General features: G+C 36.7%; 5 protein-coding genes across 13 annotated transcripts; 2 read left to right on the top strand and 3 right to left on the bottom strand.

Moving 5' to 3' along the window:
• The first annotated feature begins 1,265 nt into the window (after window positions 1-1,265).
• LOC125188879 lies at window positions 1,266-5,555 on the top strand. Of its 2 annotated transcripts, none has more exons than XM_048085951.1 (5): window positions 1,266-1,454; window positions 2,814-2,965; window positions 3,330-3,416; window positions 4,370-4,528; window positions 5,301-5,555. In XM_048085951.1, the coding sequence occupies exons 1-5, from the start codon at window positions 1,346-1,348 to the stop codon at window positions 5,370-5,372; spliced, it is 579 nt and encodes a 192-aa protein (XP_047941908.1). In that variant the 5' UTR covers window positions 1,266-1,345; the 3' UTR covers window positions 5,373-5,555. The 2 variants fall into 2 exon arrangements, with proteins under 2 accessions (XP_047941908.1, XP_047941907.1); XM_048085950.1 differs by having other exon boundaries at window positions 1,279-1,454; window positions 5,317-5,555.
• Window positions 5,556-5,676: 121 nt separating this feature from the next.
• On the bottom strand, window positions 5,677-7,159 carry LOC125188877 (GDSL esterase/lipase At3g48460). The gene is made up of 2 exons (XM_048085949.1): window positions 6,471-7,159; window positions 5,677-6,370 (listed from the first exon to the last, which is right to left on the bottom strand). The coding sequence occupies exons 1-2, from the start codon at window positions 7,089-7,091 to the stop codon at window positions 5,861-5,863; spliced, it is 1,131 nt and encodes a 376-aa protein (XP_047941906.1). The 5' UTR covers window positions 7,092-7,159; the 3' UTR covers window positions 5,677-5,860.
• Window positions 7,160-8,847: 1,688 nt separating this feature from the next.
• Window positions 8,848-14,452, top strand: LOC125188433 (pentatricopeptide repeat-containing protein At5g61990, mitochondrial). 8 transcript variants are annotated; one of them, XM_048085282.1, is made up of 5 exons: window positions 8,848-10,560; window positions 10,933-12,043; window positions 12,539-12,593; window positions 13,134-13,196; window positions 14,046-14,452. In XM_048085282.1, the coding sequence occupies exons 1-2, from the start codon at window positions 8,853-8,855 to the stop codon at window positions 11,925-11,927; spliced, it is 2,703 nt and encodes a 900-aa protein (XP_047941239.1). In that variant the 5' UTR covers window positions 8,848-8,852; the 3' UTR covers window positions 11,928-12,043; window positions 12,539-12,593; window positions 13,134-13,196; window positions 14,046-14,452. The 8 variants fall into 8 exon arrangements, with proteins under 8 accessions (XP_047941239.1, XP_047941237.1, XP_047941235.1 ...); XM_048085280.1 differs by having other exon boundaries at window positions 8,848-10,827; XM_048085283.1 differs by having other exon boundaries at window positions 9,025-9,138; window positions 9,246-12,043.
• Window positions 14,453-14,522: 70 nt separating this feature from the next.
• On the bottom strand, window positions 14,523-15,663 carry LOC125188435 (UPF0301 protein Cpha266_0885-like). The gene is made up of 2 exons (XM_048085284.1): window positions 15,453-15,663; window positions 14,523-15,356 (listed from the first exon to the last, which is right to left on the bottom strand). The coding sequence occupies exons 1-2, from the start codon at window positions 15,544-15,546 to the stop codon at window positions 14,680-14,682; spliced, it is 771 nt and encodes a 256-aa protein (XP_047941241.1). The 5' UTR covers window positions 15,547-15,663; the 3' UTR covers window positions 14,523-14,679.
• Window positions 15,664-15,933: 270 nt separating this feature from the next.
• LOC125191235 (ADP-ribosylation factor GTPase-activating protein AGD3-like) lies at window positions 15,934-24,067 on the bottom strand. Its single transcript, XM_048088751.1, has 19 exons — window positions 23,943-24,067; window positions 23,177-23,253; window positions 22,579-22,679; window positions 22,098-22,168; window positions 21,492-21,551; window positions 21,079-21,123; window positions 19,653-19,718; window positions 19,485-19,532; window positions 19,307-19,402; window positions 19,186-19,227; window positions 18,903-19,106; window positions 18,537-18,665; window positions 18,215-18,448; window positions 18,038-18,115; window positions 17,310-17,621; window positions 16,989-17,134; window positions 16,824-16,914; window positions 16,342-16,736; window positions 15,934-16,260 (listed from the first exon to the last, which is right to left on the bottom strand). Exons 1-19 carry the CDS (start codon window positions 24,000-24,002, stop codon window positions 16,146-16,148), a joined length of 2,370 nt encoding a protein of 789 aa, XP_047944708.1. The 5' UTR covers window positions 24,003-24,067; the 3' UTR covers window positions 15,934-16,145.
• Window positions 24,068-24,106: the final 39 nt, after the last annotated feature.

Below are 24,106 nucleotides of genomic sequence, written 5' to 3'. Positions count from 1 at the left end.
TTTAATTTTATTATTAAACATATCTTATAATTATTAATATTCAGGGATGTATCTTTCAATATAAATATAAATAATCAATTGAAAATTCAGATAGTTATTATTCTAAAAAAAAAACTTCGATTTTAATCTTCAATCATCGCGGCTAATCTTTTTATTATTCTCTACAACTTATTGAGATTATTGGATAACAAGATGATATTATCTTTATAGACTATGCTAAGTTAAATAATGAAATATTAAAAAATTCATTAAGTTTTATTAAATTTAGATTATTATCTAAGATAAATGTAAAAAAGCCCCTAAAATAAAAGATTGTACAAGGACCTAATGAAAGTTATGATAAAAGTATAAGGACCTACTAAAACGAAAAATTGTACAAGGACCTGATAAAAATATTGTGAAAAGTATAAGGACCTATTAAAACGAAAAAATTGTGCAAGGACCTAATAAATATTTTGACTAAAGTATAAGAACCTAAGAATGTATTTTGCCCATTTCAATTTAATAAGTTAAAATTGGGGAAAGTGGGTGTATGAATGGAGAGGATCCCGTATACTCTATTTCTTAAAAAAAAAATCTTTTAATTTATAATTATAGTTAAGTATGTTAATTAGATTATACTAATTAAGTTATTAAGTTGGTCAAACACTTTGACCGTTTATTTTAACTGAAAAGGACTTCTTTGGACCAAAACAATATGTTTGAAACCAAAAGGTCACAAACTTAATGTAAGAGACCAAAAAGAATTTTATGGCAAATGTAGGGGACCAAAGTGGACTTTAGTCTTTTATATATAGACGGATTGCATTTATATATAGTTTATTTTGCATTATAGATAATTTATGTTAAAATGCAAAACTTAACAATATATTTAAAATGCAATTTGCCTATAACTAAAATGCAATCTATGGAAATGCATGTACAACTTCACAAATGTGGATTGGATTTTTGTATTTATAATATTGCATTTTATGTGCCACATGACAACACGTGATTGGATGTACGTTAGCACTTTAATTAAGGATGCACCCTAATGCTCCCCAGACTCTATATTATTATAAATTGAATATATAAAAATAGATTCATTTTTTTCCTATCATTTTCGTTCAAAAATTTTAAAATCCATATCAATATAAATTGCGGACCGGATGAACTATGGTAGGAGTGATAACTCATCTACCCTACTAAATATGGCTTAAATTGATGATGATATTTATACTTTGATTTTTCTCATCTGTATTCGACGGGTCCCACTAGCCGGGTCCGTTGAAAGTTGAAACTCTTTGCGCCATTCATTCTCATATCGACTTCCACAACAAACTCAGTACTCTTTTCTAGCTTAGCAATGGCTTCCACGCCATGCACAAATCTTTATATCAGCAACAGCTCGATTTCTGTTGTGGGTTTATTGACATGTCCATTTCTGCAACCCAGGACTCTGCTTTTCTCCAAAGGTCAGTTCTTCGCTACTTCACTTAATCGCTCTCTCTATCTAGTTGAAGATTGATGAATTTCTTGTGGCATTAGGATAGCTTATGTTCCACTTAATACTTAATTTCATTGGTCTTAAGTATCGATTGTTTCGTCAATTGTAACTGTTTCTTCCTTTAGCTTTGAACCGCTTGATTGCCACTGAAGTGAGGAAGGATGGCTGAATCTTGTGTTTTGTTAGATAACTCTGTTCAGTAAAGTAGCACAGTAAGAAATCTGATACAACTGAGCCGTTGATTACTAAAGATTGAGGCGAGAAATGCCTGATTTGAATTGTGCGTCAGGGGTCCTTGCCCTCAACCAAATCAGTAATAGTCCAATTTTGTCTACTTTATGCTTAAGCTAAGCTTATTTAGAGAGCTTATAAGTGGTTAAAGAAATTGAGCTCATAAACTAGAAAGGATTGTTAATCAGAAAAAGAAAATCCTAGTTAAAGAAACAAATTTAAAGAGATGAAACTGGAAGAGTATATGTTGGAAATATAAACCACGGTTATTTTAATAAATTGGTTGTTGCTTAGTATAAGATTGTACAGTACTAGTACTTATTTTGGGGAGCTTGTAAGATGTTGGAACTAATTTTCACAGCTATTTAGGAGCTTACTTTGCTAAACAGCTCATAAGCTCAGTCGAACACCATCTAACACATCATCTACATATCTGACTTTAAACTCCACTACAGAGCATTGCTTGTAAGTCTCTCAAAAGACATGCATATGGTTACCCTCTGTGATGGAAAATGACAGTAATGATATAAAGAAGAAAAAGAAATCTTAGAGTACACTTAAGACCGAGCCTCATTAAAACTCTTCTGGCGAAAATCCCAGGGGAGAAACACTGGAGTGGGAAAAGGAGCACTGCTACCAGTGAAGCTTGACTCACAATTAATAGACTCTATGGTTTTCTCTGTCTTTGTGAAGAAAGCAAAGAGAATGAATAAACCAAAGCCTGAAAGCATCCGTAAGATGGTAGAAATGCAAACTCGGAAGAAAATCCCAAGAACAGGTTGGGTCAGGGGGAAATATAATAAAGGAGGAGCTCATAGAAATAAAATCTACCAATTAATTAGTTTGGAAACTGAAGACTGAGATTATTGCTCTCAACTTAAACAATAGAGAGACTCAAATATTAGATTACTCTGGCTTTATAAACTGAAGTCAAATAATGTTCGTCATACTTAGCTTACTTTATTTTATTTTGTTTTGTAAGTATTGTGTGCATGACTGTTAATTTGACAAAACAGTTTGATTGATTCCTTGCCAGTTTCAGCGCTCTCTTTACTTGCTTGTTCAGTTTGACTTTAAATGTCCAATGTATTTACAGAAAGGATATGCTCTCAAATCTTCTCACACGCACTTTCCCCTTGCCTGAAAAGATCTTCTTTCTCCTCAATGTCGAAGAAATCAATTTCTACAATCCCAAGATGCAGTGGTTCTTCTAACTTAAGTGAGGATGAAACCTCAAACTCGGAGAAGGCATGTCTAGACACCATGAGTTGAAGTTTTACTGTTGTCTATGCTCTTCAAATTCTTTATGTATGAGAATTTTTCATTCCATAATTTTCCCCAAACACCATTTTCAGCTTACAGCATTGTATTTCCATGAGAGATTATTCACTTTGATTGATGAGAATTTTCCTCCAGAAACTGCACATAAAATAGACAAAGCATCAATCACTGGGTCAGGTTACTTAGAGTTGAAGGTCTAGTAGAAATGATACCTTATCCCATCATGGTTTAACTATCAACCATATCATAGATGGTGTCTCTAAGAAATCATCTGAATGCTTTATCTTGGGAATTTTCATGTCAGGTAATTTTTTTTATTTTCTTACTGCAGAAACCTTTTGGATATTCAAGGAAGGATGTTATACTCATAGGAGTTGGGCTTACCGTTTTTGGCATTGGCTTGAAAAGTGGATTGGAGGTAACCTGGCTTATATATTGATACACATCTTGTTCCTACTTTGCAAATCTAATCAAGTTTATCTTCGTATGCTTAGATTATATTTTCCTAGTTGGAGTATAATTAGGAGTCTTTAGTTATTAGTTTATCATTTCCTAATTTTAGTATTTTAGGAGACATGAGTCTTTAGTTTGTTAGTTTTTTTTTTATTTCAAGTTGGAGTCTTTAGCAGAGTCTATAAATAGGGTTATGTTTCTCAGTTTAAAGTGCCCAGAAATTTAGTTGAGTTTTTTGCCAGCGCAAGCTGTGTGTTGTTGGCGAATTCCATGTGTTTTCACTTAATTCATTAACAATTCATTCCTTAACCTCGCGCCCAAAGGATCACATCAACTATATCGGGATGAATGGGGTATGAAATTGTTTCATTTTGACATTCTATATTCAAGAAATCTATTTCTATGTATACATAATGTACATTAAGTAATCAAAGAACAATAGTCTATCCCATAAAGGAAAAGGCAAAAACCCCCCTCAACTCCTACTCAAGGTTACAACAACACAGCCCATATATTTGGGGTATCATAAAATTAAGGATGTAAAGAAAGAAAGCAATGTAATTCTAATAGGAGACAAGAAGATATGCATGGTTCAGATTTCTAACAATCCTTATCAGCCTTCATCATTTCTCCCCACTTGTCTAAATACTTCCCCTGTAAAGAAATCATGAAGATAATGATGCAAAAGGTGCGACTCCTTTAACGAATAGTGACTGGAGCACTCTGATAAATCATATTGAAGAGGTTGAATAAAGAGCTCCAAGCTTGAACAGTGATATCATTAAAACTCTATGAGTATTCACCTGGATGTCATGGACTCTGCCTCCCCATTAAAAAAATTCTATTTTCTTGAACTCCTTGTGTGTGTGACAAACTTGGTTAAGTATAATTCATGATCTCCTTCTGAATTCTGTGCAGTATGTTGGAGTTGATCCCTTGCAGGCTGGCAATGTTGTTCAGTTAGTTCTGGTTTTAGGTCTTACAATAGGATGGATTTCAACATATATTTTCAGAGTCTCAAACAAGGAAATGACATATGCCCAACAGCTACGTGACTATGAAGACAAAGTGATGCAGGTGAAGTTATATTAACTCATTTGTTTCTTTTGTTTTTGGTGTTCCATCAATGTTCATTCTCTCCCTTCTAGCCATGAATCAACCAAATATAAATATTACATTTCATCATCTCCTTTAACAACATGAATGATTTAAGTAGTATCATGCACAAAGAAATTGTTTAGAGTCCTGTGTACGAACTATATTGGACATAGAATAGTAGTAAGTGGCAAAGTCTGATGATGTCTGAAATCGTAGATACCACGACAAAGCACAAAAACTTTCACACGCAATTAGTTGATAGGGACAACACAGTTCCCCCCTTCTTACCTTCATATGAAATGAATGACCAACTGAACATTCTACCAAATAGTAATATCTTTTCAATATTGTTACTCCCTCCGTCCAGATAGTTTGTCCCATTTTTCCATTTCGGTCCATCCCACATAGTTTGTCCCATTTCACTCTTTACCATCTTTGATAGTGGACCTCATATTCCACTAACTCATTCCTACTCACATTTTATTATAAAACTAATATATAAAAGTAGGACCCACGTTCCACTAACTTTTTCAACTCACTTTTCATTATATTTCTTAAAACTCGTGCCCGGTCAAAGTGAGACAAACTATCTGGGACGGAGGGAGTATTTGCTAAATTTTCACATTTCTTATGTATCACTAACAGTTTCTTATCACAGGAGTCTCATATATCAATTCATATATTTTTTCTATTTTGATGTGGAACTTAAGTTCCCAAAAATTTAAGGTTTCATAACACGCATAAACATTAGTTTCTTGTGCAAGCAGAAAAGATTGGAGAGTCTAACAGAGGCAGAGATAGAAGCATTGCTTCAACAGGTTGAGGAAGAAAAGCAGCGGTTGACAGGCGAAGAACAGGTTAAATAGTAGTTTCATGTAGTTTATATGCATATGAAAATAGAATGAGAGCAGCATGAAACCTCTTCAAACTGAAACTTGTGTATAAAGTCATCTTCATGAGTTACAAGTACTTTTGTATTCACAAGGTAGTGAATAGTATTACAGAAGATTGATGTGTTTTCACGCTGATACCCTTATGAAATGGGACAGAAGTTCATAATAAATTAAAAATAGAATAAATATTTACATAAAAAAACGAACCACTAACAATATACTATAATAAAATAATTTTTAGGTTTGTCAACAAGTTTCACTTTATTAATAATCGAATTTATTGAATTCCAGCACAGAAGAGTTAGACAGGTGAATTAGATAATTTCTTGATTTCATCGTCGGAAAGTCGCAGCAACCATCTCAGTTGGAAAACATCTAATTTCATCAAACTTGCAAACCGAAAACGAGGGCTTCCTTTTCATGCTGATGACTTGTGTTTCTTAGCCAAGAGATGAGTGAAAGGCGGCTGAGCATAAGTTTCGTTGAGAAACGCGCTAGCCATGGCCCTGTTCATGGCCTCAGTGAGATGAACTCCATCCCAGTTGATATACCGAGAAGGCGTGCCACACGACGAGGCGGAAGGCGAACCGCAGGCATTCAGATAGTCGAAGTTGTAGGTCCCACCGCTGTGCCCACAGCACACCTTGTAAGGCTCTGTGATGCCGTGGCTCTTGGGTTTGCTGATCACGCTGAGGTAGGCGTTGTAGTAGTCTAAGTAGACGATCGTCGCGTGAGGGAACTGTTGCCGCAACGCATCCACCTTCGATTTGAGGACTGTGTTGTGACTCGAGCTTTGCTTGTTGGCAGTGCCCACGCACCCAGCGCCGTCCCTGTCGTTGGGAGGCGCTAAGTACATGGACAACGTTAGGCACCCCGTTGGCGGTAGCCCTTGAACTACGACATACTTGGCACCCTTCTTCATCAACGCCTGTTCAATATTATACAAGGTACAACAAATCATTTTTAACATAATTTTACGACCAACTACTAGTATAATTGAGCTATACATAATAAAAAAACGTGGTTACCTGAAGAAAAGTGGTGACGCTATTGATGGCGAGGTTTTGGATGGATTGAGGGGTAACGGAAGATCCAAAGCTGTAAGCGTAGTCATTAGCTCCAATCTCACCAACCCAAATCAACGCGTCGTCGAAAACAGCCTCGCACTCCTTTGGCGTGCTGCTCTGCTCTCTGCACCCTCTTCCTTCCAGAACCTTCTCGAACCAGCCCAGCTGCGTGGAGATCGACTGCGGCGTGATGTTGAGCGTCATGTTGTTCTTCGAGAAGAAGCTGTGGACGATGGCGGTCGAGCCAGCCACCGCGAAGTTGACGCTGCCAGTCGTCGAGGGCGACCTGAGGGCGAGGTAGGGCGGGAGCAGCGGGAGGGAGAGCGACTGCGCGACGAAGTCGATGACGAGGCGGCCGTCGGAGTAGCGGTTGGTGGGGCGGTGGAAGAAGGTGCGGCCGTAGGGGAGGTTGGAGACGAACATGAAGCCGCTGGGGCCGCTGTTGGAGTGGGTGTTGCCGGTGTCGGTGTAGGAGTCCCCGAAGGCGTAGATGGTCTTGAATGGGCGATCTGCGGCGTTAGCTAAGTTGCTGTAACTAACGGTTGAGATTAGGAGGATGAAGAAGATGGGACCGATCGCCATCTTTCCTTTTTTTTGTGTGTGTGTGTAAATTGGTAGTGTGGTTGGTTTTATAAGGTTTATATAATTAATGAGTGATGGGAGCAATGCATGTGGAAATAATGCTGGGTGATGGAGATTTTATTTGTGATTCATCTACCTTTTTTTAGTACTACTATTTATTTTTGATCGTCATAACCGTCTCATTAATTTCTGGTTGTGAAGAATGAGTTGAAACTCTATAACTTCACCTATTTCCTTGTTAGTCAGACGTTTGTTTGCATTTTGGTGAGTCACGTCACGTATATATGTTTTATTGACGAGATTTTTTTATTTTGAATATTTATTAATATAATCAAACATATATTATTATTAAGAATTGAAACTAAAAAAAATGTAGAAAGAATAAACTATATAGACAATTCACATTATCAAAAAATAGCTACAAATTAATATGTTTCCATTGATATATTAAATAGCACTAGAATTAGAACAATTTTTTTCATATTCACCCACCATTTTAATATTATATATTTTTTAATTTTTTAATAATAGTACTTAGCTGTGTTAAATTGAAAAACTACTCCATATAGTCCTATTAAAATGCACATAAAATGAAAGTTACTTTGTTTACTTAATAGGCGTATGAACGAGGTTTAATGAGTGGGAATAAATGGTGGGAATTGAATGGGGTGATTCATCTGAGTAGTTGAGAAGCAAATTCGTACCTTTAATGTGTAGCTGCTTTATTCGGTGGGGAGTACTAGTTCTTAACCTCAAATTGGGGCGTCCCATTGGAACTTAATGATTCAACGACTTTTTACCTAAATTTATGTGCTCATATTCATAAGCTTTTACCAAGATCTGAATTAAATTAAATAACCCGTGCACTAATATACGGTCCACAATTTTGCAATTCACGGTTTCAACTACACGAGAATAATGCAACTATTGTCCCCCATATATCGTACAAGCACTTTGCACTAGAGAAATTAGGACACAAATAATTGAACTGGAGGAGGGAAATTTTTGAGAACTTAACAAGCATCGATGGTTCGGTATATCTATCATGCTTAGAGAGCACTTGCCGAGGCATGAACTTGTTTGGGTTAATTTAGTGCAAAACAAATCCAAAAAGAGAATGCTCGGTAACTTATTTATGCTAAATTAGGACACAACAATTGTCTTCTACTCTTGAAACTCTAAATCTGACCAATTTCTCATTGGTATTGAGTCTTTCCTTGTATGATGAACCAGATTTGTAGTTCTTGTGGGGAGGCTAGGTTCCTCCAATACAAGGGCGAGGCCACCCTACTCAAATATCTTAAAATTTTGCATAATTTTTAAAATTTTCTTATATTTACTCCTCAAAGTTTCCTCATACTATATAATTTTGTCCCCTTTCATTTATGACTAAGGCTTCACCTATGTTCCAATGAGATTTTCATGCATGCACCTGTGATCTCTCTATTAACATGTAAGATAGAATGAAAAATTGAAAAATAATTAAATTTATATCCATACCAACATGAGATCCTCAATAAATCTAACTTATTCTTAAATTTTGTTACTATATCTTAAAATTGTTGAATGGAATATGTTGTGCCACAATTGTTAAATGGGCCCAAATGGGCTAAACAATGTACCTTGAAAACCCATTTAAATATAGCAGGCCCATATGGGCCCACTTACTTCTATTTCCCATTTTCAATCAATTTCAATACGTCCTGAATATATTCACCAAGAATGAAAAGGTAGACATTCTGCAATTGTTCTTGCCGAAAAATGTATACACTCATGAGTTGTCACAGGCAAATTATCAAGAAAACTGGTCTCCTCTCCCTCTCCTTTCAATCCCACCACTATTCTCACAGCTCTCCACAGATTGAAGCCGCAGTTGCGGAAATCTGCAAGACATTGAAGCATAACAACTGGCAATTTCTGTTGGAATCGTCGCATTTTCCACGAGACTTGAATCCAGACGTGGTCCATTCGGTGCTGCAAAGAAGCCATTTTTCGCTTAATCCGCGGCGCCTTCTCGATTTCTTCCATTGGTCGACTCATCATCTGGGTACTGCTCAGACTCTCCATTCCTATTCGATTCTTGCATTGATTTTGTGCACTTCTAACCTTTATGCACCTGCCATAACTCTGCTCTCCGAATTGGCTGAGGCCCAGGTCCCTGTGTCCGATATTATCGACTCAATTCTTAAACTTTGCAATGAATCTGAGAGGTTTCGATCGAGGGGGATTGTGTTTGAATTGTTGATTGATGTTTATAGGAAAAAGGGCATGTGGAATGAATCTGGTGCTGTGTTTTTGGGGATAAAGGGCGGTGGTTTTAGTATCAGTTTATTGTGTTGTAATTCTCTGTTGAAGGATTTGTTGAGGTGTGGGAGAACGGAGTTGTTTTGGAAGGTTTATGGGGGAATGTTGGAAATGGGAATCAAGTTAGATGTTTACACTTATGTGAGTGTTATCACTGCTCATTGTAAGGTTGGGAATGCAAGAGAAGCTAAAAGGGTTCTAAAAGAGATGGAGGAGAATGGGTGTGATCCCAACGTGATTGCTTATAACATCGTTATCAAAGGGCTATGCAGAAGTGGTGCCATTGATGATGCTCTGCAGCTGAAGATGGCAATGGTTGAGAAGGGGTTGGCTCCTGATCAATATACTTTCTCAATATTTATTGACTGGTTTTGCCAGCATAAGAGAGCTTCTGAGGCAAAGTTAATTTTGCAAGAGATGTATGAGACAGGCATAAACCCTGACCATATTGCATATTCTGCAGTGATTAATGGGTTCATGAAAGAGGGTGCTGTGGATGAGGCCTTTCAAATCAAGGATGTAATGGTTTCGCGAGGAATTAAGTTGAATTTGCTAAATTATAATGCTATAATACATGGTCTTTGCAACAAAGGTAACATGGAGAGGGCAGAAAGTCTAGTATTTGAGATGATTAAATTAGGAATAAACCCTGAAATCCAGACATACAATTACCTGATTTATGGGCATAGCCGAGTGCGTAATATGGAGAAGGTCTCGGAAATTCTGGCTTGGATGAATGAAAGAAACTTGGCACCTTCAATATACACCTTTAATGCTATAATAGATGAATTGAGTCACACGGGAAATCTCGAACAAGCTCATCTGTTATTGCGCAATCTAACTGAAAGAGGTGTCACACCTAATATTGTTAGCTACACTACCATTATAAAAGGTTACATGAAAGAAGGTAAATATGAAGAGGGTATGAGGATATTAGATGATATGTGGGAGAAAGGAATGGTTCCTGATGTTTTTTGCTATAACTCTATTATTATTGGTCTTAGCAAATCCAAAAGGATGAGTGAGGCACAAACTTGTCTCATTGCAATGCAGAAGAAGGGAGTGATACCAAATGCCTATACATTTGGGGCTTTAATTTCAGGATATTTGGAGATTGGTGAGATGGAGATTGCAAAGAAGTACTTTGTGGAAATGCTTGATCAAGGTATCGTTCCTGATCTTCATAATTATACAGCTTTGATTGATGGGCTTTGCAGAAATGGGGACATAGTGCATGCTTTTTCCATATTCAATATTATGCTAGAACGACGTCTACTTCCAGATACACACATTTACAGTGTGCTTATAATGGGCCTTTCAAAGAATGGGAAACTGGTAGAAGCAATGAGAATCTTCTCCAGCTTCTGTGATAAGGGGTCTGTCCCTGATATATATGTTTACACTTCGCTCATTTCTGGTTTTTGTAAGCAAGGTGATATGTCAAAGGCTTTCAGTCTTTTCAATGAGATGTCTCAAAAAGGTATCACTCCTAACATTGTCACTTATAATGCCTTGATGGCTGGGCTGCTTAGGTCAGGTGACATAGAGAGAGCCAAGGAGCTATTTGCCGGACTGTCTGATAAAGGTTTGATACCAAACAAGGTTACATATGCTACAATGATTGACGGGTACTGCAAGTCTGCAGATTTGGATGAAGCATTTCGTTTGTTTAAAGAAATGCAACTCAAGGCTGTTCCAGCTGATGGGTTTGTTTACAATGCTCTTCTCAATGGATGTTGCAAAAATGGTGATACACAGAAGGCTTTGTCTCTATTTAATGAAATGAAAGAGAGAGGTATAGCATCCGTACTTACATTCAACACAATGGTTGATGGATATTGTAAGTCAGGAGTTTTGACCAAAGCATTTGAGTTGATCAAAGATATGATTGATAAGAAAATTATGCCTAATAATGTGACCTTCACAATCTTAATCAGTCATTGCAGCAAGATAGGTGAGATGGAAAAAGCAGAGAAGCTTCTTTCAGAGATGCAGAAGAGGAATATAGTGCCAACAAATCTAACATACACTTCCCTTTTACATGGTTACAGCAAAGTAGGGGACATATCCAAGATGTTAGCCATATTTGAGGACTTGGTGGCAAAGGGTGTTGAGCCTGATGAAGTTGTGTACAAACTGATGTTTGATGCATTCTATGAAGGTGGGAATTTGGATAAAGCATTAAAAGACTGGAATGAACTTTTGGGCAATGGTGTATTAAAAGGAAAGGTTAGTGAAATACTGATAGGAGCATGGTCTGGAGATGAAGATATTTCGACTGTACTAGCATTACTTGCTAAAATGAGTGAGCAAGGGTATAAGCCTAGTGTTACTACATGCAGTATCTTGACCTATGGTTTGCAAAGAGTAGGATACAAAGAAGAACTACATAACATTATTGATGCTATGGTGAGCTACGGTTGGGTTCCTCCATCAATGAGTTTAGTTGACTTGGTCAACCAATACCAACGAGAAGATATCCAAAGTGATCATCCCCTGCAAGGAGCACCTGGAGTTGCTTGTCAGATTTAATCTTAATTGAGATGATATGGCTTTCAAAATTTTTTACCATCAGATGCTTCATAAAGCATCTGATGCTGCTGTTCTCTCCATATTGGCATTGAGTATTCATCACTTTTCTTCCAGAGGTATGCTGCTTTCTCAATTTGCATAACTACTGTTCTTGAGAACATATATTTGACCGGATCCCCAAATTTGTCCCATCCTTCAAATAGTAACAATTTAGTATTTCACATTTGCTAAATTTTCAAATCTATAGGACCAGAGCAATATTTTTGTGTGTGAGAAATGCTACTATCTTCTCAGATTCCGATGCTTTTTTAACAGAAATTATAAAAATGGGCTGGAAAATAATATTCAAACAACATGATATCTGAGAAAAAGCACTCAGATCAATTTCTTAGGTTTATTGTTCAACAGGAGAGGATCTCAGTAAAGAGCAATTTAGTTTATTTTCTGATTGCAAGTTACAAACCTAGTAAAAACTCCACTACTTAAATTATTCTAGCTGTTATGAGCTACAAAGAAGCTACTTATAACTGTAACTGGACCAAAAGAAGAATATTTTGTTACTAGACTTTATTCCCTTTGGTAGATCTTTACAAATTCAGCTGTACTGTTAGGCCCTGATGAGAGAAATTGGAACGTACAACGAAACTCTTCTGTCACAGGTAACAGGTAGAGGCTTCTCTCTTTACCATTATTATTTCTCATACGGTTTCTTTCGTATGCAATAGTTTCACAAGTCTATTCTCCAATGCTATATTTGGTGATAAAGTTTCTGTTGTATTCCTAGGGAGCTTGGTAATTAATAATTTGATATGGTGGGAATGGAGATAAATGTTGTGGCTTCATATAATTTGGAACAATTCCTCAATTAGTATTATCAGCTTGATATCCCTAAACTGGGAAATTCTCTATCATCGCATTTTGGAAGAACCAAAGTATATTCGTCCTAATTCTCCTGGACTACACCCATTCCCATTGTTGTTCCCTTTACTAACCAAACATCCCCTTGAGCTGCATTTATCTTTAAGGATTTGGAATTCCATCACAATTAGTGTGAGGTTGAATTGAAATCGCAAGTGCTGTCTACATTTTTATCACTAGATGCATTTTTATCAATTGATGATCCATTAATTTATTCTATTTTGAACTCTTTGAGCATGAAAGTTAAGTAATTTACTGCATTTAATATTTTTCACATTTGTATATCAGGCAGAGCTTGTGCTGAATGACAAACTTATGCACTTCACTAATGTTGATGTTCAAGATATTAAGGTACTCCCTCCGTCCCGCGTTACTTGCACTAGTTTCCTTTTTGGGTGTCCCAAGTTATTTGCACTCTTTCCTTTTTTAACAAAAGACAAAACATCTAATCACTCTTTTTTTATTCTATCATTTACTTTACTCTCTCTTATCTTTCCTACTTTTTTCATCTCTCCTATTTATTTAATATAATTTCTTAACCTCCGTGCCCAACAGTAAACGTGCGACTAACCCGGGACGGAGGGAGTACTTCTTATGTCATTTCAATCTATTTCATGTTTATTATAATGTTCAGTTCTCAGATCTTCTTCATCTACTCTTTGCCATCTCTCTTTTGTTCTGACTCCTCTTTCATAGTGGTATTTGATACAAAGCCAAACCCATTAATGGAACTTTAATGTTCAATGTTTTGTCAATGATTCAAAAGTTCCCGTGCTTATCTCAGGCACTAAAGAAATTTAATTTTCAAAGTTCAAACACTCAACTACCATTCCTCGAAATTGAATATCACTTTATAATTAAGAATAAGTTAGTGTACCAGAAATCCTGTTAAACTCTACTTGCTTCATACTTGATTTGGTTTCAGTGATATAAACATTCGACTATTGGATTCTTTGTTAACTATCGATGATGATGTTAAAATAGCGTTTTTCTCTCTCTAATAATACTACTTGTAGAAAATTAATATTGATAATTTTTAGTTTTGGATTTAAGTGAATTTCAATATTACCTTCATTTTCAAGCAAGTCTAAAGTTCTTTGCGTTGAAGTTTTTTTTTTCAGACTGGTTTATATGTCAAGGGCTGGCAAGGTTTTGCGTGTTGTATTGAGTAAAACCACAAATTCCTCTGCTTTTTTGCAGGCCCCAGTTAATTCCCCTTTTGAGTTTCGGCTCGGGCAGAGTGTTTCATGCGTTAGCTGGGACCTGATCCGCGTAGGCCCAGGGTGAACAGTCATCCTTTATGGCATGGTCTACCAGAGTGAGGGTATTCGATCCTGTTCGCTCCCCATGGTTTCGACCCCAGCCATCTACGGAACTGCACCTTGAACTAAATCAGTTTTTTCCATAAAATTTACAGTGGACGAGATCACAAGGTATTAATTTTACCTATGTTGATGGCTTATTGAGTTTCTGTGAATAAAAGTTATGTATCAAGAGGAATCACCTCTGATGAGTTTTATATGCTTCGTTGATTGCTAAATATAGATATGTGAGTTGGCCTAACTCTAGTTTTACGTTAACAATCTATACCAACTTGTTTTTGTGAAGACAAGATCTTGGAGATTGTTATTTCTTAATCTGTGGATAAAACCAGAATCAAGCTGTACTTTGAAATTATGTTATTGTGGAAACGATTTATAAATTAGTAAATCCCAATACACTACTCAATTTCTAACATGTTCAAATGAAAATATGCAAGTAATTAAACACCTATATATAACAATGATCTTCACTCAATACAAATAATCCCCATACACGTATACATGTGCATTACTCACAGAACTCTCGTCGGGCCCATTAGGCCCGAAATCTCCTCCCAAAGCCCGACGGTAGCCTGCTGAATGACAGTAGGGCTACAGGCTGCGACAGTCCAATATCCGGCCTGAATCTCATCACTGAGCTGCTCCCTCTCCCAAATGCAGTAGCCATGGAAGAACCTGAGCTCCTCCGCCTCAACCATGTTCCTCTTCACCATCTCTGCCGCACACCCCACGCTCTCCTTAGTCCCGTAGTACACTCCCTCCATCACCTTCTCCAGCACGCCTTCTCCTCGAGGGCTCACCAGGAACATGGCCTCCTCCACTGGCCCCCCGAAGAACATCGGTTTCTCTGAGAATGGGCCAGACGCTGAAGGCCGCATCTCCTTGATCGACATGAGCGACGGCCGGTTTAGTATCAGGCCCGTCGGGCCCGGTGGGCCCGTAGACAGTAGCATGATCACCGTCCGATCGAAGATGTGGACTCCGTCTAGCTTCTCCGTGGCGATCAGCAGGCACCCTCTCTCGGGCTTGTAGATGCTGTGGGCCCATTTGTTTCCGGCAGTCGGTTCGCCACCGGAGAGCTCCTCCAGCAGCGGAGCTCGTTCTTGGGCCACCAGTTTGGCTCGGAAGGCCCGCCAGTCCGTGCTGACGGACGGGCCTTCTTCGTATTGGGCTGGACCCGGCATGCAACCTGTTTTTTCCCCCCAAAGATAGCAACTTTAATTAGTTCTTGTTCTTGAATTTAAAGGACAAGAAAATGAAGATCGGAAAGAAATAAGAACATTACATGCTACAGAAAATGGAATTAACTTTCTAGTTTCAAAGTTGCTGCACTTTTTCAATGTGGAAATCCTGCCTCTGATTGGAGAAACAAGGTCCATGGTTGTGCTTGATGACGAGAGAAACCAAGCTTTAATTGATGATCTAATGTCTAGATATGATCACTCACTATATAATGCATGCAAGAAATGGACATAGCATATAATAATATTACATATCTATGGATAAGAGAAACTTTTGTGCTTGCTGAGATGTGGAGTGAGATTCAATTTACACCACATATGGCTCCATGCCCCATACTTTGAAGTGGATATATCATCTTATGTAAAGGCTCTAAGTAGACCACAAAACAATATTTTTACCGATAATTGGTGTAAATGTACAGTGATAGTATGTGGCTCCTTTCCAGCCATTCTTTGTGTTCATTTTGCCCTTCATTGTTGGCTGGAAAAGTGCATTAAAATGGTAGGGATCGAAGTACCCATCCCTTGAAAAGTACCAATTGACCTTTATAGATTTGCAAACTAAACGATTATAAAAATCTTTACATTGTTCATTAATCAAATATAAGTTGACAGTATATATACAACAAAGAATAAACTAGTCTACATTATCTACAATTACTTTGTCTTCTTATACTTGTAAACATAAAGTAGTAAGGATCTTGACGTCATCGATGTTCATTAATTTAGCAAAAGTGCTATCTGGCAGCATTTTTCATTAGAGCAAGGATCTCGGCGTCATCGATGGCTGATTCTGTGACGAGCTGAAGAGGGGTTTTACCACTTTTGTCGACAGCTTCTGCGTTGGCTCCCCTTCATAATGTAGGTAAATTTTTAGTAAAAACTAGATAATGAAATACTAATTTAGTAGTTTAGAGAATAAAAAGGCTATACCTTGTGAGCAAGAGTTTGGTGATTGCATTTCCACCCCTTGAAATGCTATGATGCAATGGTGTTTGACCCTTGGAATCACAAGCACTGATATTTGCCCCATTCTGGAGGAGCAGTTCCACCATGCTGATATCAGCTGAATGACAGGCCAGGTGAAGCAACGAACAACCATCAAAAAGCTCGTCTTCTTCCATAGCAGGGACATTCGGATCAGGATTTTCCTGCTTGTTTGATTTCATTCCTTGACCATAACCTGCATTGACATCTGCTCCTGACAAAACAATAAGGCGGTAGACAGCTTTCTTGTCATTTTTACGGACGCTTTCCCACAATTGCTCAGCAGCTGAAACAAGTTGCTCACTCTCCTTTAGTTTGGGAACAAAACTTTTTTCTACATACTGCAGATCGAGACAACACTAAGATTAGGTAGCTAGATTTTCCATGTTTAGAAGACAAGAGAACCAAAACATACAAAAGCCTAATACCTTTGCAGTGATGTACTTCTCCTTAAGAGCTGTTTGACCAGCGTGATGAGGTTTGGTGAAAAACTGTCTGTATTTCTCAGATTCAAACGACCTGTCATAACATATAGTACTATAATTATACTTAACAAATTATGAAACAAACACCCCAATCACTGCAATCTTTACCGTATTGGTAGTTCATCAGCTTGAATAGTTCTATTTGCTCGCAATAACCCTTCCCATATGGAATTGACAAAGACATTACCCAGCGCTTGAAACATAGAAATGACGGAAGGTTCCCAGACTTTCACATCAAGTGTTAAGGATCTTATCTGTTAGTTAAGAAAAGGCTGCAAGATCAGAACCTAACAGATCCATGAACCACAAGGACCAGAACCAATGAAGATGAGATTGTGTGAGAGCATAAACATACATTTGGTGGACATAATGAAATAGTTAACTAGCCTTGGATAAGAACAAAAGGGAGATTAATTCGTAACTACTTGCCTTAGATACATGCACCCCAAGGTTACGATGAATGCCAGAGCATTCAATGCATATAAGAACACCAAGATTCAAGGATGCCCAATCAGGGTCAGGTGCACCACAGTCGGCACATTTATCATTTCCAGGCACTTTACTCAATGCGTCGATTGGCTTCTCCTTTTTCAAATTAGCTTGAAACTTTAGAGTACTTCTGGTGGCTTGCATTATACTTCTTGCTGAACGATCTTTCTTAGTTTTAAAGCTTTGGGTAGTCTTTAAATCATGATCTGGAGTTTCTACTGAACCGCACTCACTACCTGGACTGAAACAGAACTGTCGATCCACAAATAAAACACGGTACAAACAGATGCAAAGTCCAGGTGACCCACACAAATACAAAATTTTATTTTATTACTTTTATTATTAAAAAACATAAATTTTTCCAAGAACTACACATGCCATAAAAATAACATTAACAAACATTTGTATGTATCAAAATTAGCTACACAATCAAATTACGCATTTGCAAACCACATAAATATTATGCAGTGAGTCTAGTGACATTTACAAATCTAGTGAGTCTTATAAGATGTCATAATATTATGCAGTGAGTCTAGTGACATTTAGAAATCTCAAAAATATTATGTCACTGATAGAACATTTAGTTCTAGTGACAACTCATAGCATAAAAATTGTCGCAACATATATAAAACAAAGAGTTATCCATCTTTTGTTTAATTTCTTACCACTTCGGGTGCTTGTAGCAAAGAAGTAATAACTCCTGTTATTTTTTCGATCCAGTCCATTTGCTCTGCTGAATTCTCTGCCTGCATCAGTGAAAAACTTTAAAGAACATAAACATCATGTCTATTTATCCATATAATTGAATCAGGAAAAGCCACAAACAAAGTTTGGCAAAAGATTACCTGTAAAGTGTAGTTTTTTGAAGGTGAAATAATCCTGAAACAAAATCTTAGGTCAACCTGCTCCGCATCCACTTTTATTGTTGATGTAAGCAAGTTCACCGTATGGCGTGCTACAGATTTCTCATCGTTTACACCGCCATGGTAGTGAGAAGAAAGCCACCTACTCAATAGCCCGGAGCCTGAATCAGACGGGGTATTTTTGTGCATGGGAGTTTGGCTGCTGCCTCCATAGAACTGAGGCCCAACAATTAAGTTGTAAAAAGAAACGGCACTCAGCTAACAGAAATGGCTAACGCGATTCAATTCTTATTCTATGACTTACTGGCCTATTCCATTGCTTCCGATAATAGTACAACATTCCCCGGCTGTCAAGAACAAAAAATCTTCTCTTCCAGTCTCCTCTCAAATTGGAGGAACGTTTAGAGAGATATCCTTGTTTGATGGTTTGTACCTAAACTACAGAAGTCTTAGCTAGAGTGTGACAAAACTAAAAGTAGTTTGCCCGGTAAAGTATGATTGATATAATGATCAAACTTAATCAAAAGTATTGTTTGGATGAATATTTATCACCCTAAATTAGGCTGATTATTTAATCATCTTCCAATACTGTCAATTCTATCATTATTATCCTTCCATCTATCAAACCAAATGCTGCTAAGAATATCAAATATATTTCCATAACATGTACCTTTCCCCCAGCAGCAGCATGCATCACTTCTTCTATCACTTTCTGAGAGCTTCTAAAAACAGGTTGTGTGGCATCTACACGTGGAGATTCAGTAGGCTTTTTTCCTGCTTCGTCAACTTGCTTTATGTAATCTTGCATCCGTTCATTGAGATTTGATATCTCATGGTTCGAATTTTCCCTTGCCTCTTGTGCAGAAGCCAAAACCTGCAGTAGAGCGGCAGATTAGGAAATGTTGTATCCATGAAAAATGAAGAAATGATATCTGAGATGCAACATGTATAACCTGATTAATACAGGGCTCCATTTGATGCAATAGCTCGTACCCCTGACAATGGAAACAACACCAACATCAATATAAACATTATGATCAATCAATATGGGGGGATGTCGATTATACATCATACTTGCTTGAAATAACGAAGATGGGCATCCATTGTGTTGCCAATGGCCTCTACAAACTCATACTTCTTCTTTGCCTCGACAGCTGAAAGGGCGCCAACCTAAAAATGTAAACATGTATTTTGTTCAAAACATCTTACTACTTCCTGTCCAGGTCACTACTTACATTAACAATCAACATACCAGATTAAAGCGTGTTTGCTCAAAAATTGATCTTGCATTGTGGAGTTCCTGGAACGTCTCTCTACCAAATTAGTTAACAACTGATGGTTACCCATGACAACTATCTGAACATTTATAGCCACTTAAGAGAAGTGTAATCAATTGTAAATATGGGAAATGATCATATACCTCTTCTAGCGTGCTAGCTATGTCTATCCTTGCACTTTTTCTCAATGACAAAAATTTATCTCGAACCTGAAATGTAATTATTAATTCATCCATCATGTTTCAATAGCTTACATACTCATGAGTTTGGATTATGGTGAATCTAAAATTCAGAGTACTACACAAAAAAAGGTCATGCCAATGAAAAAAATTCAATGATTCTTGTCATATTTTTTTCCGTTCTTGTTGGACCTTGGATATATTATCAGTATAGATTGTAGTTTACAAGATCTCGTTCCTATAATGGATCCTCTCTCTTACTTTATCCATTTCCCCCCTCTCTCTTACCTTACCAATTTTGCACTAAAACCCTTGCCGTTTCCAAAGTTCCTATTTTTAGGAAACGAAGGGAGTATAATATTTCTACCAGAAACATGCTTTATGGAGATTAACTTACAGCTGGCCTAACAAACATTCACAGCTAGCTTGAGCTTCGTATCGTTCTTTTAAAAACAAATTGTGAATGAAAAAGCTAGGGATTCTGACTAGTATTATGTTTTAAGGATCTTGATTTTAGGGTGAGATTAGTATTTTCTCTCCTTTATTTTGTGTAGAAATCAGTCACGTACTCCCTTAAAGGGCCTTATAAGAGGGAAGGGCTATTGAAACTTATATAGAGGTTACATGATCATTACCAAGTCCACGTGGGATAAGGGTCTCAACACGCCCCACACGTGTGGCCAGAATGATCATCGGACTTCCACACGTGAAACAAAGAAATCCATGAACTTGGGCCTAATGCCATGTTAAAATGGGTCACTTATTCCCTTAAGAGGCCTTGTAAGAGGGGACAACTATCCAAACTTATATAGAGGAGACAACTATCCAATACTTATAGTGTTTTAGTTAATGTTCTCAAATTTTAAAAAATAAAATTCTTATTGTTCAATTATTACTTTGAGTGTTGCATAACTTGGGAATAAAATCACAATGTTATTAAGATGTGATGCATCAAGAGTCCATGTTCTCCAGTGCCCTTTCTAAGTTATTGAGATATCAGAAGTTTGATAAATCTTCTTATACAGATGAAAGCAATAATGCATGTATGCAACTTTGTTTTCATGCAACAATTGAAGCTATAAAGAAAATGAAAATAACTTCTCTTGTAAGAGATCATTTTCAGATATGCATGGCTTTGCAAAAATGTTCTCTATATTGAAATTGTATCAAATGATCATAGATTAATGAGATCATTACATAAATACATATATGAGTAGTTCATCTGAGATAAGAAATTTAAATAATTGAAAATATAAGCTCTATGGGCTCACAATAACTAGATTGAACTAATTTTGATGAAATTAGAAAATCTTATGATATACGTAGAAAGACGAAAAGCACCAACTTGCGTCATCACTGCTACATTTTATCCAATTTTAATCGCACATACCTGATCATAAATAACAGTAGCCTTGTCAAAGCGCTTGTGGGCATCCTGAGTGTTTTCACAATATCATTTGTGAGGTCCAAAATTCATAAACTTAAACAAGAATAAGAAAAAATCTAAAGAGAGTGCAATTAGTGAGAAAACAGTTAGTTCAATGCAACCTTGGTCAACTATAAAAAGATCCATCTAATGGTTTATTAACTGGCATAAATCCTGGTTTTTATGACCTCAAACATATAAAAAACTTCAGAAAAATGTTAGATTTCTTGACAGGGACATGCTTAATACAGTAAAGGCTGGCCATATGCATGCACAAAATCCCTAAGCCTATCATCATCGAAGGTTAACAAAGAATACAATAACAGAAATCTATGAATTTACATAATATACATGGAATTGAAATGAAATGGAAGTACCTTAATGTCTTGGACAACATTAGCGAATTGCGTAAGTTTCTCATTCAGCACAAACTCTACCTGATACATACGGAAGCAAAAAATAGTGAAGGCACTAAAACACTTAACTTGCTTCGTAAAATGAGTTCAGACTAGAATATATTGTCTAAAGAAGCTAAGGTAACATGAAGAGTCAGTCACATTGCTCAAGGAAAATGTATAAGATGGCTGAAATTTGAAGATTAAATTAATGGATAAAAGAAGGCCACTACTCAAATGATGGACATGCATCTCTTTTAGATGATGAAAAGGTTTCAGCAGTTGCAATCTCGTAATGACATGGTATGCTTAATGAAAAAACAAACAAACAGACAAGCTAAAGCTCAGATCATGCTTAGAAATTTTAAACGACACTAAGTATGGATGCACTCAGTTGTACTCCAAACTTGGTTTGAGCCAGATGTTTTGGGTGAGAAGGGGAACGGAACCCACAATTTGCAATAACCGGGTGTACTGATATCTACTGCAAACTAAGTGAATAGCTCTAAATGATACACAAGGATAAGAAATCTATTTCAACCTCACAAAAAGCTGGTGCATCTAAATGATAAAGAGAGAAGCCTCTACCTGTGACCGAAGAGTTTCCTTGTATGTTCCAATTTCCCTCAGTACAATTGCAAACTTTTCCATATCCGGGCCTAAAAGTACAACATAACTTAATTAAGATGTACAATGGGCCTGGAAATTACTACACCAACAGAAACAACAGTTCCTCGTTCTATGAGAACCTTTGTGTTCAGTTAATCTTTGCTATGAAAATTTTCATTGTGTATCTCTAATTGGGGCAAAATTTTCACCAAAACCAAAGCAGCACAACATTATGAAGGTCATGGTGATGACTCAAGTGATGAAAAAAACAATAAAACCAGAATTAGTTTTGTTAAGCTCATATGGAAAAACATATGATTTCTCAAAGCTTTACATCAAACCAATTATTGCATAGAAGCTGCGAGCAAATTTATTAAGTAACTTTTAAAATGAAAAATTTCTACTTCAGAGTTTCCCCATCAAAATGGAAGAAAACTGTTTTCCCAGATATCTTTCCTACCTCCAAATGCAACAGAGATAGGATCATTATGTCCTCCAGCAAATGTTTCAAGGCCGCTTGCAAACGATATATCTCTATCATATGCTTCTCCAAGGCCATCTCTGTGAATCCCACCAAATAAAAAGAGTGTAAAAATGGCAAATTCTACAAAGAAGTAACAAATATTAAGATTCGACTGCAAATCAACATATAATTAACAATAACGATGCCAAATAAAACAATGTAATTAAAAAATCACTCATCGTGTCAAAAGATTGCATGGACAACAGAGAAAAACAACCACGGCTTAATCAGTCAGCACCAGTTAACACTTTTAAGAAGTACTTTTTATATCGGCTTAAGGCTTCAAGAAACGAATATGAAGGAAATTAAGTGAAGCTACTTCTTAACATCTGAAGCCATAGTATTCAACCCAACAAGCACAAATATATGCCAATGCCAGAGAAAAACATAGCTTCTTCCTTCCTCGAGCATAATAGGTTATCAGTTTTATGTGTATAGGATATATGCATGTTCACATTTTATACTATTAGAAGAACTAGATATCAGTAAAGAACAATATTAGATACATGAGTAAAAAGCATGGCTTAGGACTTACACATATTTTCGACAACCTTTATGAAACTTTAGACTTCTTTCCTTTATTGTATCGGCACTTTCTTCCATCAACTGGATCTGCTTTGTTAAACAAGATAATCCATGTTAATCAAGTGCTCATAGTTAAACCACAAGATGTGCTATTAACATTTATTCATTCACAATCTTCCATGCAAAATTGCAATAATAATCAGACAAACACTTAATTTTTAGGAAAATAATGTAGTCTGTGTATTAGGAAATCTGAACTTCAATAAAACACTTAAAACTTGGGTGACTGAACTCTGTATTAGGAACCATTCCGTATTATACAGTGTTGTTAACTGATTGAACTCTGTGCTATTCACAATCGGTGCTCCCTACTAAATAAATTATCATAGAACACAGGTTAAATCCAATAACTCAATAATTCCATACAAAAATCGGATAACTCAATAACTACTGTCAACTTTGGTTGGGCATTTTTCAACTATAATGTTCCCACTATTACACAAATATTACAGACTAAACATCCTTTCATATAATTCGCACAAAACATTAATTCATTATATCCTTCAAATCTCTTTTATATTCTCCAGGCTGAAAAGCATCATTCGCCAAATAAGAAGAAAAAAATGAACCACGCTTCTATACAATGCAGAGACAAATTGCAGAATGGAAACTTCATTCAACATGTTGAATCTATAAAACATTAATAAGCAAATGCTAAAAAAATCTAAAATAACCATGTACAGAAACAAATTTATAGAAGAACAAAAAACAAAAACCTGTTGACGGAACATGGGCGAATCGTCTAGTCGAGCGAAAAACATGTTTTCTTCTTGCATATCGAATTATTTCAAACACTATATCAATTACTCTAATTGATCACTTCATCTCAGAGGGAAAAAAAAAAAAAGGATGGCACAATCTCCTCACAATGCGATCAGCA

This window comes from Salvia hispanica, chromosome 5, assembly GCF_023119035.1.
Source record: "Salvia hispanica cultivar TCC Black 2014 chromosome 5, UniMelb_Shisp_WGS_1.0, whole genome shotgun sequence".
NCBI lineage: Eukaryota > Viridiplantae > Streptophyta > Magnoliopsida > Lamiales > Lamiaceae > Salvia > Salvia hispanica.
The sequence above is the reverse complement of the archived record's forward strand: the minus strand, read 5'-3'. Positions and strand labels throughout refer to the sequence as shown.

Bases quoted from the DNA above. Each gene is read 5' to 3' on its own strand.
- LOC125188879 (XM_048085950.1), top strand. From the start codon at position 1,346: ATGGCTTCCACGCCATGCACAAATCTTTATATCAGCAACAGCTCGATT. The intron at 2,966-3,329 runs GCATGTCTAGAC...TTCTTACTGCAG, and splicing joins AAACCTCAAACTCGGAGAAG to AAACCTTTTGGATATTCAAG. The intron at 4,529-5,316 runs GTGAAGTTATAT...TTGTGCAAGCAG, and splicing joins ATGAAGACAAAGTGATGCAG to AAAAGATTGGAGAGTCTAAC.
- LOC125188435 (XM_048085284.1), bottom strand. From the start codon at position 15,546: ATGGACCTTGTTTCTCCAATCAGAGGCAGGATTTCCACATTGAAAAAG. The intron at 15,357-15,452 runs GTAATGTTCTTA...GGGAAAAAACAG, and splicing joins AATTCCATTTTCTGTAGCAT to GTTGCATGCCGGGTCCAGCC.
- LOC125188877 (XM_048085949.1), bottom strand. From the start codon at position 7,091: ATGGCGATCGGTCCCATCTTCTTCATCCTCCTAATCTCAACCGTTAGT. The intron at 6,371-6,470 runs GTAACCACGTTT...AATATTGAACAG, and splicing joins GCGTCACCACTTTTCTTCAG to GCGTTGATGAAGAAGGGTGC.
- LOC125188433 (XM_048085278.1), top strand. From the start codon at position 8,853: ATGTATACACTCATGAGTTGTCACAGGCAAATTATCAAGAAAACTGGT.
- LOC125191235 (XM_048088751.1), bottom strand. From the start codon at position 24,002: ATGCAAGAAGAAAACATGTTTTTCGCTCGACTAGACGATTCGCCCATG. The intron at 22,169-22,578 runs GTAGGAAAGATA...TTGTACTTTTAG, and splicing joins TATCTCTGTTGCATTTGGAG to GCCCGGATATGGAAAAGTTT. The intron at 19,719-21,078 runs GTATGTGCGATT...ATTACATTTCAG, and splicing joins CTACTGTTATTTATGATCAG to GTTCGAGATAAATTTTTGTC.